Below are 15,289 nucleotides of genomic sequence, written 5' to 3' on the forward strand. Positions count from 1 at the left end.
AACCTCCTGATTACCAATATAAAAATCTAAATCACGGTTATTGTGACCAAAATCATCACATTTATCATTGATGCTGAATGTGCTCAAAAAGTACTTATACACATACTGAAATCTTATGACCAAGTTTTATTTGAAAAATAAAATAAAAAATACATGCAATAAGGGATGGGTACCGAATCCAGTGCTTTTTTGACACTGACTGAATCCCACCAGTCCTACCAGGCACCAATTCACCTTAAATCCAACGGTGCCATGTAACGGTCCCTGGGGCGGCATAGCGTAGTGGGTAGAGCGGCCGTGCCAGAAACCTGAGGGTTGCAGGTTCGCTTCCCGCCCCTTGACATCCAAATCGCTGCCGTTGTGTCCTTCACCCTTGCCCCCAGTGCCGCTCACACTGGTGAATGAATGATAGGTGGTGGTCGGAGGGGCCGTAGGCGCAAACTGGCAGCCACGCTTCCGTCAGTCTACCCCAGCGCAGCTGTGGCTATGAAAGTAGCTTACCACCACCAGGTGTGAATGAATGATGGCTTCTCACTTCTCTGTGAAGCGCTTTGATTGTCTAGAAAAGCGCTATATAAATCTAATCCATTATTATTTTCACGTCACTTAATAACTACAGCAGCACTGAGAGCACACTCTGTTAAACCACCTGTAGGTAATGTTGCAATTTTAATGTTGCAAAGTAATTGACTCAAAAAAACGCTGCAACATAAGGTAAAGGGGAACTTTACCTATCGCTCACAATCATTATGAAAGACATGACGACGGATGTGTATTTTTTAAATGCATTCCAATTCGTAAATAAATGTAAATAAAACTCCGCCATTGGAAGGTTCTTTATTCCGCCCATAGAACCCACAATCATTGCAAAAGACATGACGGATGTGTATTTTTTAAATGCATTCCAACTCATAAATAAATGTAAATGAAAGTCCGCCAATGGAAGGTTCTTTATTCCGCCCATTGAACCCAATAAAAACATCAATAACAATAAGCCATTTACATTTAATGACTTGAATATTAACTAAGTATTAGTGATATTGTTATTATAAACGCTAGCGCAGGCCATACTTGCCAACCTGGAGGGGGGGCAGGTGTTGAGGTGGGCGGGGTCGGCGTGGTATATTTATAGCTAGAATTCACTGAAATGTATTTATTTTATATATATAAATACTTGAATTTGCACTGAAATTCAAGTATTTATTATATATATATATATATACACACACACATACATACACATATATATATATATATATATATATATATATATATATATATATATATATATATATATATATATATATATATATATATATATATATATATATATATATATATATATATATATATATATATATATATATATATATATACACATATATAGGGACGGCGTGGCGAAGTTGGTAGAGTGGCCGTGCCAGCAATCGGAGTGTTGCTGGTTACTGGGGTTCAATCCCCACCTTCTACCATCCTAGTCACGTCCGTTGTGTCCTTGGGCAAGACACTTCACCCCTTGCTCCTGATGGCTGCTGGTTAGCGCCTTGCATGGCAGCTCCCGCCATCAGTGTGTGAATGTGTGTGTGAATGGGTGAATGTGGTAATACTGTCAAAGCGCTTTGAGTACCTTGAAGGTAGAAAAGCGCTATACAAGTATAACCCATTTATTATATATATATATATATATATATATATATATATATATATATATATATATATATATATATATATATATATATATACATATACGATGCAATGCATGATGGGAATCCGGATGTTGTGTGTCAGTGTATTAACGTGCTGGCTGGAATAAACACACGCTCCGTCCCTGCCTACTTTATGGGTTATAGATAACGGAGACATATATAATAGTCTCCTTCTCGTTGTGTGTGCAGTTCCGACAATTTGGTACACTTTGACAGCCAATTTAGACCCGGACATTGTGAAAACGACACGAAAAGGCGCTCGGTTCTAAACCCCTTTTTTCGTAAGCATTATGAGTCATTCTTCATCTAAAACGGGACTATAATAAGATTCTATCAGTCAACATCCTAATGACAACAGACATTATACAGTAAGTGATGTTTTATTATGTTTGTTGACTCTCATTAAGTCTGCAGTGAGCAATAATCAGTGATGTTGTTGAAAAAAAGCGAACGTTGTGATGCGTTTTTGAAATTAAAGTCCCAAAAAATATTAAATGTTCTTATTAATGTGCCAGTTACTACATTACATATATACTTACAGCATGTATATAAAACCTTAATGGAGTTGTTTGAATGTTTTTTAAGGGCAGAATAGAACGACTCCCATAAGCTCTTGTATATTTTTTTTTTATATATTATTTAATTCTAAATATTAAATAAAGTAAGTCAAAAATCAGCTTACATCTGTCGTCATGTCTTTCATAATGATTGTGAAAGATAGGCAAAATTCCAAAAAAAGTGCAGTTTCCCTTTAAGTAAGGCTCCACTGTTATGCAAATGCCCTTGCTTGATGCTAATATACACTGGCTTTACTACTGTATTTACATGCCACTGATTAGCATTAGAAATGTTACCTTTTTAATTTCAACACCTTTAAATTTGTTAATGAAAAATACAACTAAGATGAACGTTGCGGCCCGGTTAATTCATACAACACTTACAGTATTAACACTTTGTAGGGTGCCGCAAAGACTGCAATGAAACACACCATAAACTATACACTACTGCCATCTAATGCCTTGAAATTGCAACTGCAATTGCAGCTTTATGATAAATATGCAAATGATACTCAGAAATGTGATAATACCTGAACAACAGTTATCATAATTAGCTCATTTTTATATGTTGCAATAAAACATTTGATTTTATTACTAAAAACAATTCATATTTTTTAACACACACAAAAGTACAGAAAAATTGTACCGTTTAGGCCTTTTTCCACCGCAGGAACTTTCCCCTTCACTCTGGTAAATGAAAACCCCCGCTGCATTTCCACCAAAAACTACCCAGGTAAATAAAGTTCCACAGGAACTATTTTTAGTTCCTAGAAACAGGATGCTAATTAGTGGAACTATCTTGCAGTGTTTTACTCAGTCATAGTCTTTAAATTAGTATGCAGTTTGTTTATGAATTTTTAATAAATGTTTTCAATACGCGAAGCGGACGGATTCTTTTAATCGTACTTCCAGAGGAATATCAAGTATTCAGTCGGACTTTAAAGCGGCAAGGTGAGTTGCTCACTGGGACTCCGACCTCGTCGTTGAAGACAAATATGAAATGAAGGAGGGGTATAACGATAATATTTGATGTGATTTACTAACTATTTACTTGGTTGTCAGTCACACGCCATTTGTGTAGTTATTCGTCTCAGCCCAAGTGAACCGAATGTTAATGCTAACAGGCTAATGTTAAATCTGAGTGTGTGTCAATGTGAAAATGAATGTTGTCTATCTGTGTTGGCCCTATGATGAGGTGGCGACTTGTCCAGGGTGTACACCGCCTTCACAAGCGGTAGAAAATGGATGGATGGATGGACATTAATGTTGTCGCCGTTAGATAAACGCTGACGTTTATTATTATTTATATATATATATATTTGTATTTACAGCTGAAATAGAACATAAGCAATCGCCTGACCCTCATGAAGTCATCTTTTACTGAGGGCACCACTTTCTGACTGTGGACAAATGCCTGACTTTTTATGTAAAATCCAGTACACTTTGTTTTTAAATCAAATAGATTTGTATATGATTGCTTTGTATTTCATTTATATGCACTTCAGTAAAAGAAATATGACCTAAAATTGTTTAGTATTGTTTCTTTACATTGCGTCAGTGTAGAAATATACTGTACCACTCATCCATACGTCATCAGCGTGATTTGTATTAAACTACCTGAGCTGTGAAACTAAAGGCTCCAGGAACTTAAAAGTTCTTGAATTTTTGGTGGAGGAAGGCCTAATGTCTCTTGTGATCATGTTAACATTTAAGTTAGCTAACAAGTCTAGCTAGTCGGTCCATAAGTTCATCAAAGTGCAGTTATCAAGCACGGTTTTGCGATAATTTTTATATAATACAGTAATAATACCCATCAGGACTTTTAGCGTGGCTTATAATTAATAGCGTTTATCATTACGTCCCTACTCCTGATGTAGTTTATTTCACTAACTCCACAAGATGGCAGCATTTGAAGCACCGGGAGTAGGAATGTAATGATAAACGCTATTAATGATAAACCGCAGTAAAACTCCCGAAGGTTAGTAGTACAATTTTGAATTAAAATGATTCAAAAAAAACTTTGATACACTCATGGACTAGCTAATGGTAGCTTGCTAGCTAGCTTGAATGCTAATATGAAGATAAGAAACATTAACGTCTTTCCCCATTAAGAAACAACAAATTGTTTTTAATGTTTAATACTTTTAATATTGATTGTTCGACTGATCTGTTTTTATTCTTGGTGGTTTCTTCAGCGTCTTTGAGTGTTTTGAAAAGAGATTCCTGAATAAAATGTATAATTAATATTATGAATTAAAACAGAAGATAAAACACATTTAAACACTCAAAAAACGATGCCTCTAGAAGCTAAAACAATATTTAATGTTTCTTCTGTCAATAAAGTATATTGTGTGTATTTATTTCAACATTTTTTAAACGAGACTTGGTTAAAAAATAATTCAGTTTGTGTGTGTATATAAGTACTTTTTGGGCACATTTAACAACACTGTGATAATAATGATAAGTATATTTTCATATAGTTACATGAGTGCTTGCTCCCCAGTTTTTGTTTGTATCCAAAATCTAAATGTCATTAGTTTGTGTTGATAGCGTTCAACAAAAACAGTTACAAAAGTGAAACAGGCACATATCATGTACCGTATTTTTCGGACTATAAGTCGCAGTTTTTTTCATAGTTTGGCCGGGCTCCAGTGCGATTTATATATGTTTTTTTCCTTCTTTATTATGCATTTTCGGCAGGTGCGACTTATACTCCAAAAAATACGGTATTTAAAAAAAAAAGAATGGCAATAATCAAGAACGCAGTTTACCTTGTGTGAAAATCCACTCATGAGAACACTGTTTCTTGCCAGCTCACACATGTCACAGGAACTCAGCTTCCACACTTGTGTTGCAATGCTGTACTCCTCCATAAGAGGTTCCTGGGCACGCACGCACGCACACACACACACACACACACACACACACACACACACACACACACACACACAAGTGAGGACAACTGTATTTACCCGGCAAAAGAAGTGCCGCCCTTACGCTGACCTTGGTGAAGTGGAACTGGAGGGGGTCGTCGGTGGACAGGGACACAATGAGGCCTCTCGACAGATACTCCGGCAGTGGATTGCGGTGGTAACTGAGGAACAGGCTGTTGTTGCTTAGCGGCGACATGGCGATGCCGATTTGAGCGAGGTAGTACAAATACTGCAGCACAGGGGCCTGAGGACACACAATGACAGAGACAAACACTTTTCTTAACTATTGTCGTTTTGAAAAATATAAATTGCTCAGTCATGAATCGGGTGCGGTGTTGGAAAAATTACTTTCAAAAAGTGATTAATTATAGTTACTAGTATTGTCCCGCTACCAATATGTAGGTATCAGTACCTAAATGTATTGAGATACTTTTCGGTACTTTTCTAAACAAAGGGGACCACAAAAAATTGCATTATTGGCTTTATTTTAACAACAAATCTTAGGGTACATTAAAATATATGTTTCTTATTGCAAGTTTGTCCTTAAATAAAATAGTAAACATACAAGACAACTTGTCTTTTAGTAGTAAACAAACAAAGGCTCCTAATTTAGCTGCTGATGTATGCAGTAACATATTGTGTCATTTTCCATTCTATTATTTTGTCAAAATTACGGAGGGACAAGTGGTAGAAAATTAATTATTAATCTACTTGTTCATTTACTGTTAATATTTGCTTACTTTCTCTTTTAACATGTTCTATCTACACTTCTGTTAAAATTTAATAATCACTTATTCTTTTGTTGTTTGATACGCTAAGTTAGCTTTGGATAATACCACAAATTTAGGTATCAATCCGATACCAAGTCGTTACAGGATTATACATTGGTCATATTCAAAGTCCTCATGTGTCCAGGGACATATTTCCTGACTTTATAAACATAATATACATTTTTTTTAAACGAAAGAAGATTTTGTGATGCTAAAAAATAACGATGTAATCATAGTAGTATTGACTAGATACGCTCCTGTACTTGGTATCATTACAGTGGTGTAGACCGGTACTTTTTACATGCGGTAGAATACCAAATATGATTCATTAGTATCGCTGTATTATACTAATACCGGTATACCGTACAACCCTAATAGTTACTTATTACTTTGCCAAAAAGTAATTAAATTAATAACATAATTACTCTTTAATAAATGTATTAAATACTAGGTAAAGTATTTTTTGCAGTACTTGGAAAAACAAACAAACTGAAACTATCTGGCATATGCAATTGAAAGAAGTTTCATGAATGCAGAGTGTGTGAGCGTGAGCCTTTAAAAGGTGGTACCTGTTACCAAGTGCTGTGTGGCGTGAGTGTGAGAGGCAGACAGAGCAGCATTAGCTGAGCTGTGTTTGTGAATCTTTTTACTGGATTGTGTTACCCCTGGTCAGTAAAGAGATGTGCTTCCATGGCTGTAGTCTCCTTCACACAAATGGGGTATTGTGGGATAGCAAGCTTGTCACTTTAATTATAGAGTTGTTGTTCATTATTTCCACGTAATAGTAGCAGTAGCGTTTGTACTTACAAGTTGTGTGTTGTTTGCTGTGTGATGTTACCTCCTTCTATTTGATATCAAGTTAATTCTAGTGTGGTGCTGGTTGTTGATTTCTTTAGTAAAAAGTTACTTCCTGCATTGAACTTGCTGTGCTTCTGGCACTGTCTTGTTGACATAAAACCACATTACATCAAACATTTTGCTAATGACATTATATCAGTAATTGATTACTTGTTACTGGTTAAAGTAACAGCGTTAGTAATGTTGTTCTTCCAAACACTGATCAGATGATGACTAATCACTACGTACACGGGATTAAAACGTGACAGTATTTCTGTTTTAGAGAAAAGCTTTCTGGCGGGCAGACTGCAGTCAAAAGTTCACTTGACTTATTTATGAATGTTCAGAAGCATTTTCGGCTTAATATTGGTTCAGTAGTAGATATATTTTACTGTTCCATAGTGTGCTGTGACTAATAATTGTTTGTGTTTTTAATTTCTTTGTGTATTTGTGTATGTTGTCTCAGTTTGTCTTGATGCTGAATTACCGTCTACACAACCATATTTTACCTTCTGGTACGAATAAAGAAACTTTGCTTCCCCCAGCAGCAAGACACCACTGCGAGCAGCCCAGAGATAAAGCAAACAAAAAAATGGATGTGTCCATTTATAGTTAAATTAAAGTTGTAGATTAGATGTATTAACACAAATAAAAAAATATATTATTTTACTGTATGTTGAATTAATATGGAATACGTAATAACCAAACATGAACACATTCTCTATTTATATATGCAGTGTAGGGTTGTACAGTACACCAGTACTGATAAAGTACTGCGGTACTATACTGCTTTTGAAAAAAACAGATACCGTTTTTTCATCCACATGATGCTCTGCGGCGGTACTACAGAGCGAGGTGCATGATATTGAGTGTGTCAAAATGCACGCACAAAGCGCATACAAGCAATAACATCTTGGAGAGGAATAATGGCAAAAAACGGCAATTCTACTGGTTAATAAAGAGGGTGCGTGAAGCGCAATATGGAGGTATTTGGCCTTCAAAACTAACGTTAAAGGTGACGCTTTAAATATGCCTCGTCAAACGCTTTGCTTCACGTTTAAACTTAAGTAAACATTTAAATAATAAGCATTCAGATCCGCACAAAAAGTGACAGGTAATAATGTCCTGCTGTTCGGCTCCAATGCAGACCGTAGTCGAGGAGCACGGGGGGACTTTCCATCCAGGGCCGATGTTTTCGTCAGGGGTAACAGTACACCTTTCCCTTTATCCGGCAATGGGTCTGCTAAACTACGCTTTCGGGTCAGAATGACGAGGCCGCCGATTCATGACAGTTGCTTTATCATTAGTTTTGCAGGACACAACCGGACACGTTTACTCCACTGCACAGTGCACACTCTACCTCTCTCTCTCTTTCCTCGCACACTCACTCACTGACGTCACTCAGCCATTCTCGCAAAAACACATACGCTACTCTCAAAATATAGTTAAGCAGCTCCCCAGCTGTGCACATATAGATACGTAGACGCAAACACAGCTGCTTGGCTTGATGCCAAATATTAGAGGAGTTAAAACTGCCCAATTAGTGTAAACTAATGCAAGTGAAATGACTATAATTTGTGTTTTATCTTTACCAAAGTGTGTTTTACCTGCTACATAGCTGATCCGTGTACTTTTATCCATAGTTTTGTTTTAGTATTTACTAATAATTGTGTTTTTCTTAAAGCGCTGACCAGGAGTGGCAACCATAAATCATGAAGCATTTAATATAATGCCAAAAAAGCTTTTTATTCTATTCTAACCCAACAACATAAGAAAGGACTTTCAATAAATGTGTCAAGAAATGAGGATTCTTCAAGAAGAAGTTATTGCAGTGAAACGAGACAACAACATGCTGAGGAATATCATAGATTAAATGAATCAGGATAAACGAATGAATGATATCATCGTGACAGGGCACCGAATTAAACCAAGATCCTATGCAAAAGCTGTGAATAATGGAGGAGAACCAGATGAAATGGATGTTGCGAAAGCAGAACAGCAAGTGTTCAACTTTCTGCAATTAAAGGAAATTGTAATTGACATCAATACCATCGAAACATGCATCCAACTGAATGGAAAAAACATCAACACCACTCCAGACATCCTTGTGAAACTCGTTAAAAGAAAATCTAAAATGGCACTGCTGAAAGCGGAAGGGAACAATTGTGTACATGAAAGAGCATCTCACAAAACGTAATGCTGAAATCGCCAACAAAGCACGTGACTTGAGAAAGCAGGGAAAAATTCAGGGAACTTGAAGCACAAACTGTAAAATCTACATCAAGCGGAATTGAGGTCCAGAAGCAAGAGTACTTGTTGTCCATGACATCAAGGACCTGGACAAATGTTAAAGTTGACATTTGGAGTCGGACAAAAAACAAACACCTAAATTCAACACCAACACTACAATGTTCCAAGGGACCACTAAACAAGAAGACCTGCATTCAGGGAAACAACATCAAAGATTGTTGAACAAGAAAATATAGAACTGAACAACTTCTGCAACAAAGACCACAAAAAACAGTATTTGGACAATGTTATAGATCCAGATACAATTTTTTTCTCCCACATCAGTAATAAGCTTTTTTATTTTACAGATGAACAATATAACACCAACAGACTTATGGAGTACCATATATTGTGGATAAATTGAGAACAGGAAGTGAACAAAAGGGTTAGCAACTGCTATGAAAAGGAAAAGGGGTGGGATTAAAAAAGCTCTAATTCTTCCTACACCTTTTCGAACATGTTGAAAAAAGAAACTGGAAATTGTGATGTATCATGTTGTATGCATGCATGTTCCAAATAAACTCAAACTCAACTCAACCTAATCCTTGATTATGGCACACTATATATAATATTGAAAATTGTAAAGTGTTCTTTGAGTGCAACAAAAAAAGCCCAGTGTGTTTAATGCCTTTTAATTTCTCTTTTAACCTTTTAAAAATGTTCTTTGAGTGCAATAGGAAGCATATGCTTAATGTATTGTAAGATTTTCTGTTAAAATAAAGCAAATATAAAAACATTTTGTAGTTCCCTTTATTTTGAAAAGTACTGATATACATTTTGGTACCGGTAACAAATTATTGGTATTGGGACAACCCTAATGCAGTGTTTACATAAAGGATACGCACAAAAACGCTCATGAAGGGGATGATATGCTTGTAAAAGTCACCGTATCGAAACTGTACAGTAGCCCTCCGTACCAAATAATCATTATCCATATTGCTCATTGCAGTATGGACATTTGGTCCTAACCTTACATATGATACATAAGTAAATGAGACAGTATGTGTGGTGCTGACCTTTCTGAGCAGCAGACCATGAGAGATGTTCTCTGACAGCATGAAACCCGACACCAGGTGGTGGATTGGCCCCGCCTCCCCGCAGTGAGGTCGCAGCACAAATGTATGAAATCCTCGCCTCCTGTTTTAAACAAACAAACAAAAAAACACAGACATGCACCGTTAAAATGTTGTTTCGTTGTTGGTAGAACTGCTGCGTGGATGTGACCTCCTGAGGTGGTTGAGCACGGTCATGTTAGCGTAGGTGTAGTAGAGATAGTACGAGTAGGGCGGGTTGTCCTCCTCTCTCCAGTTGGCCGGCAGAGGACTGTCCAGATTGAAAATGTGGTGCTCAGGTTTGGACTCGTCATCCACGCTGTCAAAACCCACAACCTGTTACGACCAAGAAGCATTAAGTCTCAGCTGGCGCGAATGAGCTGGAGACAAGAGGTGCGTTGGCTCACGTGCTCCAGGAAGAGATGCAGCTCGGGATGACTGCGGGGATTGATGGTGGCTTCAAACAGCGGCAGGAAGATGTTCTCCAGCATCTCTTGGAAATTAGCCAACTGCTTCTTTGTACGATATACATCACTGGAAATACAGGAAGAGGAACATTTACACCGACGCCAAAAATATAATTACACATCTTGTCTGACATGGACTTTTTAATCACTTTGGATTTATTTTGACAATAATAAAGTATTTTTTATACCTACCTAATTTTCCTCCATTTGTGTGAATTTGTTAATAGATTATTGTATTTTCACGTGATGTTTTATACTTTAGTAAAAAGAAGAACAAGGCGGACAGAGAAATTGAATGATACGCTTCTGCTTAGACTTTGTATGTGTAATACGCAACTGTAAATATTTGGTACTTTTTTATATTGACATATGTGCTGCTTTAGACTGCAATATTGTTCAATGATTATTACATATGTCTAGCTTGTGTGCTTAGCTGTTGCGTAGCTGCCAGCTCCGAGTAGCCTATAGCCTACTATGTTTACCTTTTTGTAAAACAGAAGAAAATATCAACCTGGTGTGCTTATTGGAGGACATTTAGATGTTAACTGGCTGTACAGCTTTGCACAAGTACCGTATTGCTCGGACTGTAAGGCACACTTAAAATCCTTTAATTTTTTTAAAAATGTGTCCGAACGCTTCATTAATTTATTTTCTGTGGCGCTGGGAGCCTTAGGCCACTGCCATTTTGGGGATGTCACTTCCTGTGCAATACAGTACACACGGGGCATGGCCATTTTGGAGAGGCGGAGCCGCCTACGTCACATCCTGTTTACGCAGTCCATTACTCTGTCGCCACTTGCCAGTGCTTCAGCATTTGTTTCTTTTCATGCCATTCATCAAGTTTTGTCGACGGTATTTTGCCAAAAAGCCAAAAAACAGCCTGGAAAGAAAGAGGCAATCGCTGTGGAATTAGAGAAGACTTAGAGAGGATAGGGAAAACAAGAAAACCCCAGAAGTAGAGGACTCTCCTTAGGAGCAGTAACACGCTGCCCCTCATTCCTGACCCCTCCTCTCTTTTCTCCGCATCAAGTCTCAGCCTTGAACGCGTTTGCCTCCTCTTGTGGTATGCATGCCAAAAACATTCACGGGGAGCAAGGTAAATGCGTTTTTACTTTTTTTATTATTGTAGGAACAAGATTGTTAATGTTTTTGAGCGCACCAAAGGGACTTTTGTGCGCGCGCGCGTTAACAGTTCAGCTCGCTTTGTTGCAGTTTCGATAATCAGATTGTTATTCTAGTACTCCCTTATGTTTTTTGATATACATTATAGTGTCTTCACAGAGTGCATTTTTTTTTACTAAAATAGGGACTTTTGTCGAGGCTTGAACCAATTATTCATATTTACATTGTTGCTTCACTATACAAACTTTTGGATTCACGGACCATGTTCACACACCTACTAAATCAAAGTTCCACTCTATTGGCTTTTGTCTTCTTTAGGTACTTTGTGTGTGAATAAGAAGAAGCAGTGATGACTTTGGTAATTAAAAGCTGACGAGGTGTGACTTACAAAAGACGGGGTACTTGGATAAGCCAACACACGTTATCCGAATACACCCGATGTTTGACTGCCCACTGGGCCAGCTTGTCCCATTCGTCTCTGGAACGCCCGTAGATAGACAGTCGCAGTTCAGAGTTCTGGTACTTGCTCTCCTCCAGGTCTGCCATCACCTCCTGAAAAAACAAACAACATCATAGGATATTCTTCTGGTAGGTATTTATAGTATCAAAATAGTCCACACCTTGACAATGTGTGCAAAGTATTTCCCCTCAACGTGGTTGTCAGTTTTGATGAAAATCTCCCTCAGGATGGACTCTCCGATGGGGTTGTATTTGGCATTGAACTTGTCAAAGCGGTGGAACGTGTTGCGGTCCTGAAAAAGCAAGGAAGTATAACCACTATTGTACTTTCTCCCAGTTTGTTTGACGTTTGCTCCCATTTCTCACCGCATGCATATCTAGCGTGTCCACGCTCAGGTCGAAAGCTGTAAGATTCATGGTCTCAAAGACCTCCTTGAGAGTCTGACCCCGGCCGCGCTCGATGTGAACAATCTCCCCGGGGTATTTCTTCATGGCCCTTTTGATGAAGCGCAGCAGGTGCTTCTGGTTCATGCAGGACGAAGCATGTATGTGCGTGTCTACCTGGAGACACAGTCGCTGGGTTTGAGCATTTGTCGGGACTTCACCACATTAGCTCTTGTGCAACCTTAACATTGACTATACACACACACTTACTCTTAGGATCCAACAGGGATCCGCTCATGAGTTTCAAGTCAACAATAAACCTATATTTTATCCAATTATATAACGTTTTTCTTACTTTTATGCTTTTTTTAATGTTTTATCGCCTTTTGGGGAAAAATAACTGTACTTTTATAATGGAAAAATGCAAAGTATGCAATATTCAAAATAAAATAAGTTGCAGAGTGGAATATTTGAGGTTGGGTAATTACAGCTTTGAATAGGACAATAACTTAAGACAACATTGATTTTGATACAGTAGACAAGTAGACAGAACATATTTTTATAGAATGAGCAAGAAAGGAGGCAAGACTTTTGAGTTTATTGAGCTCACACAAGTCTTTATATAACCGCCCAAGATCATTTTCATTGCATTTTAGCAGGTGAATGGCATTTACGCTCATCAAAGCTCTAAGAATTATGGTAATGGCTTTCTGGTGCCATCTGGTGATTACGGTGTGCAATTACACTAAAACAATATTTGCTTGTTTTCCCATCCATCCATTTTCTACCGCTTGTCTCTTTTGGGGTCGCGGTGGGTGCTGGAGCCTATCTCAGCTGCATTCGGGCGGAAGGCGGGGTACACCCTGGACAAGTCGCCACCTCATTGCAGGGTCAACACAGATAGAAAGACAACATTCACACTCACATTCACACACTAGGGCCAATTTCCAATTGACAAACATGAGATTAATTCAGTTTTCATGGAGAAAACATTGCAAAATACAAGAATTGTAGTCCGTAAAAAGTGGCAAATTTAAATAGAAGTCAATGAGGCCGAAAGAGTTCTCAAGAGAAGATATGTACACTTTAGTTTATATCCTACCCACAACATTGCAATCAAAGAGATTCTGCAATTATATAAGAAAAAAACTTATGGAAAGACTCCTGACGAAATTTTAGAGTGCTAACCTTTAAACTGAACAACTGTTTTGGGCCCTAAAGGTGCACATGTTAAATTACATTTAGTTCAACTTTGAACTGGAGAATGAAGCTCCTACTTTGCGTATGTTGTAGAAGTCTCTGTGAGGGACTTTCTTCTGGGATGCTAGCTCCTTCATCTCATTCAGGAGGATGTGCATCTGGTATTTGGAGCTCAGGTACTGTAGGCGACGGTAGCAGAAAGACTTCCTGGTAGAACACAGAGGGACAGCTTTCGGTTAAAATATAACCACTGCTTTTATTAAAGTCACCCAAAGTTTAGAATATTTTTAACAGAATCAAGTTGAACTGTAGAATGTACATGAGTACAAATAAACCCAAGTAAAAAGGTAACACACATCCTTGGCCGAGTGAAAACGAGGCTAATAAAACAGCAACATTTGCAAAGGACATGGCATGACAGTAAAAAAATAAAACACTTACACCGGGCCATTAATAATGAGAGCCATCATAACGTTCATGTCGGCAATGTATTCTTTCAGGTCAGGATAGGGCAGGTCTAATTCTGTGCTTCTGTATAAAAACACAGAAAATCAGCATAAATACTTAAGTGCTAATCAAAGATTGTTTTGCATTTATATGAACATACTTGTCCATGACGCTGTTCTTGGTGTAGACATGCATGACGCCGTCTACCATCTTGCAGCTGTATCCCGCATCCAGGGGCATATTTTGGGGGTCCTGATTGTCGTATGGGTGCGTCTCAGAAACAGGCGGGTGGACGGGGGCATCTGTTTATAAAATGAAGGCGAATCATCAGGTGATGTGTTCTTGTGAAATATGTGCCATTTGACTGCTACATATCCAGTAGGGCTGTGAATCTTTGGGAACCCCACGATTCGATTCAATTCTTTTGGGTAACGATTCGATTCAGAATCGATTCTCAATTCAAAATCAATACTTTTTTAATAACATTGGATGCCAGTTCTATGATTAACTACATTCCTCCATAAAATACATAAACAGCTCTGATAAATTTCTATATTACTTAAAAGAAAACTGGTTTTGTTTAATAAAATGCTTCCCAAACATTGGATAAAGTTAAACACAAATAAGGCAACAAGATAAGTGTCCAACACTTCTCTTTTCTTAAGTAAATCTGTACAGCAAGTATGGGCATCTACATCAACAATATTTTTTGCCTGAGTGGCTGGAACGGACAGATTAGATAAAAAATGAATAAATCAAAATAATATTTAAAAAAATAAATAATACATTTTAGATTTTTTGAATCGATTATTTATCAAAAATAGTTACAAATAAGAAAATGTTGGGTTTTTTTGACACCCCACATATTCAGTTTGATATAATGTGCCTCAAAATATATATCAGCTGACTGCCTAAATGTGCTGAATGAGCAGGATTTCCATCAATAGTCTTTTTTATTATAATACAAGAACGCTTGGATTCATTTGACCCACATACGATTTACAAATTGGCTAAACCTTAACTCAATTAAGAATATCTGGTATGTGTAAGAGGAAACGACACGGCA

At 37.6% G+C, this 15,289-nt stretch overlaps 1 protein-coding gene across 5 annotated transcripts in view; it reads right to left on the bottom strand.

Annotated features, from left to right (window-relative positions):
- Positions 1 to 15,289, bottom strand: part of ampd2a (adenosine monophosphate deaminase 2a) — an 89,051-nt gene that overhangs the window by 6,696 nt on the left and 67,066 nt on the right. For all 5 annotated transcript variants that reach the window (XM_061932523.2, XM_061932522.2, XM_061932524.2 and 2 more), the window contains 11 exons: positions 14,384 to 14,525; positions 14,218 to 14,307; positions 13,854 to 13,983; positions 12,559 to 12,753; positions 12,354 to 12,485; positions 12,122 to 12,285; positions 10,552 to 10,678; positions 10,317 to 10,480; positions 10,109 to 10,229; positions 5,267 to 5,440; positions 5,035 to 5,145 (listed from right to left, as the gene is read on the bottom strand). In XM_061932523.2, the coding sequence (XP_061788507.1) occupies positions 5,035 to 5,145; positions 5,267 to 5,440; positions 10,109 to 10,229; positions 10,317 to 10,480; positions 10,552 to 10,678; positions 12,122 to 12,285; positions 12,354 to 12,485; positions 12,559 to 12,753; positions 13,854 to 13,983; positions 14,218 to 14,307; positions 14,384 to 14,525 (1,550 nt within the window). The remainder of the gene's footprint in view (positions 1 to 5,034; positions 5,146 to 5,266; positions 5,441 to 10,108; positions 10,230 to 10,316; positions 10,481 to 10,551; positions 10,679 to 12,121; positions 12,286 to 12,353; positions 12,486 to 12,558; positions 12,754 to 13,853; positions 13,984 to 14,217; positions 14,308 to 14,383; positions 14,526 to 15,289) is intronic.

This window comes from Nerophis lumbriciformis, linkage group LG38 (genome assembly GCF_033978685.3).
Source record: "Nerophis lumbriciformis linkage group LG38, RoL_Nlum_v2.1, whole genome shotgun sequence".
NCBI lineage: Eukaryota > Metazoa > Chordata > Actinopteri > Syngnathiformes > Syngnathidae > Nerophis > Nerophis lumbriciformis.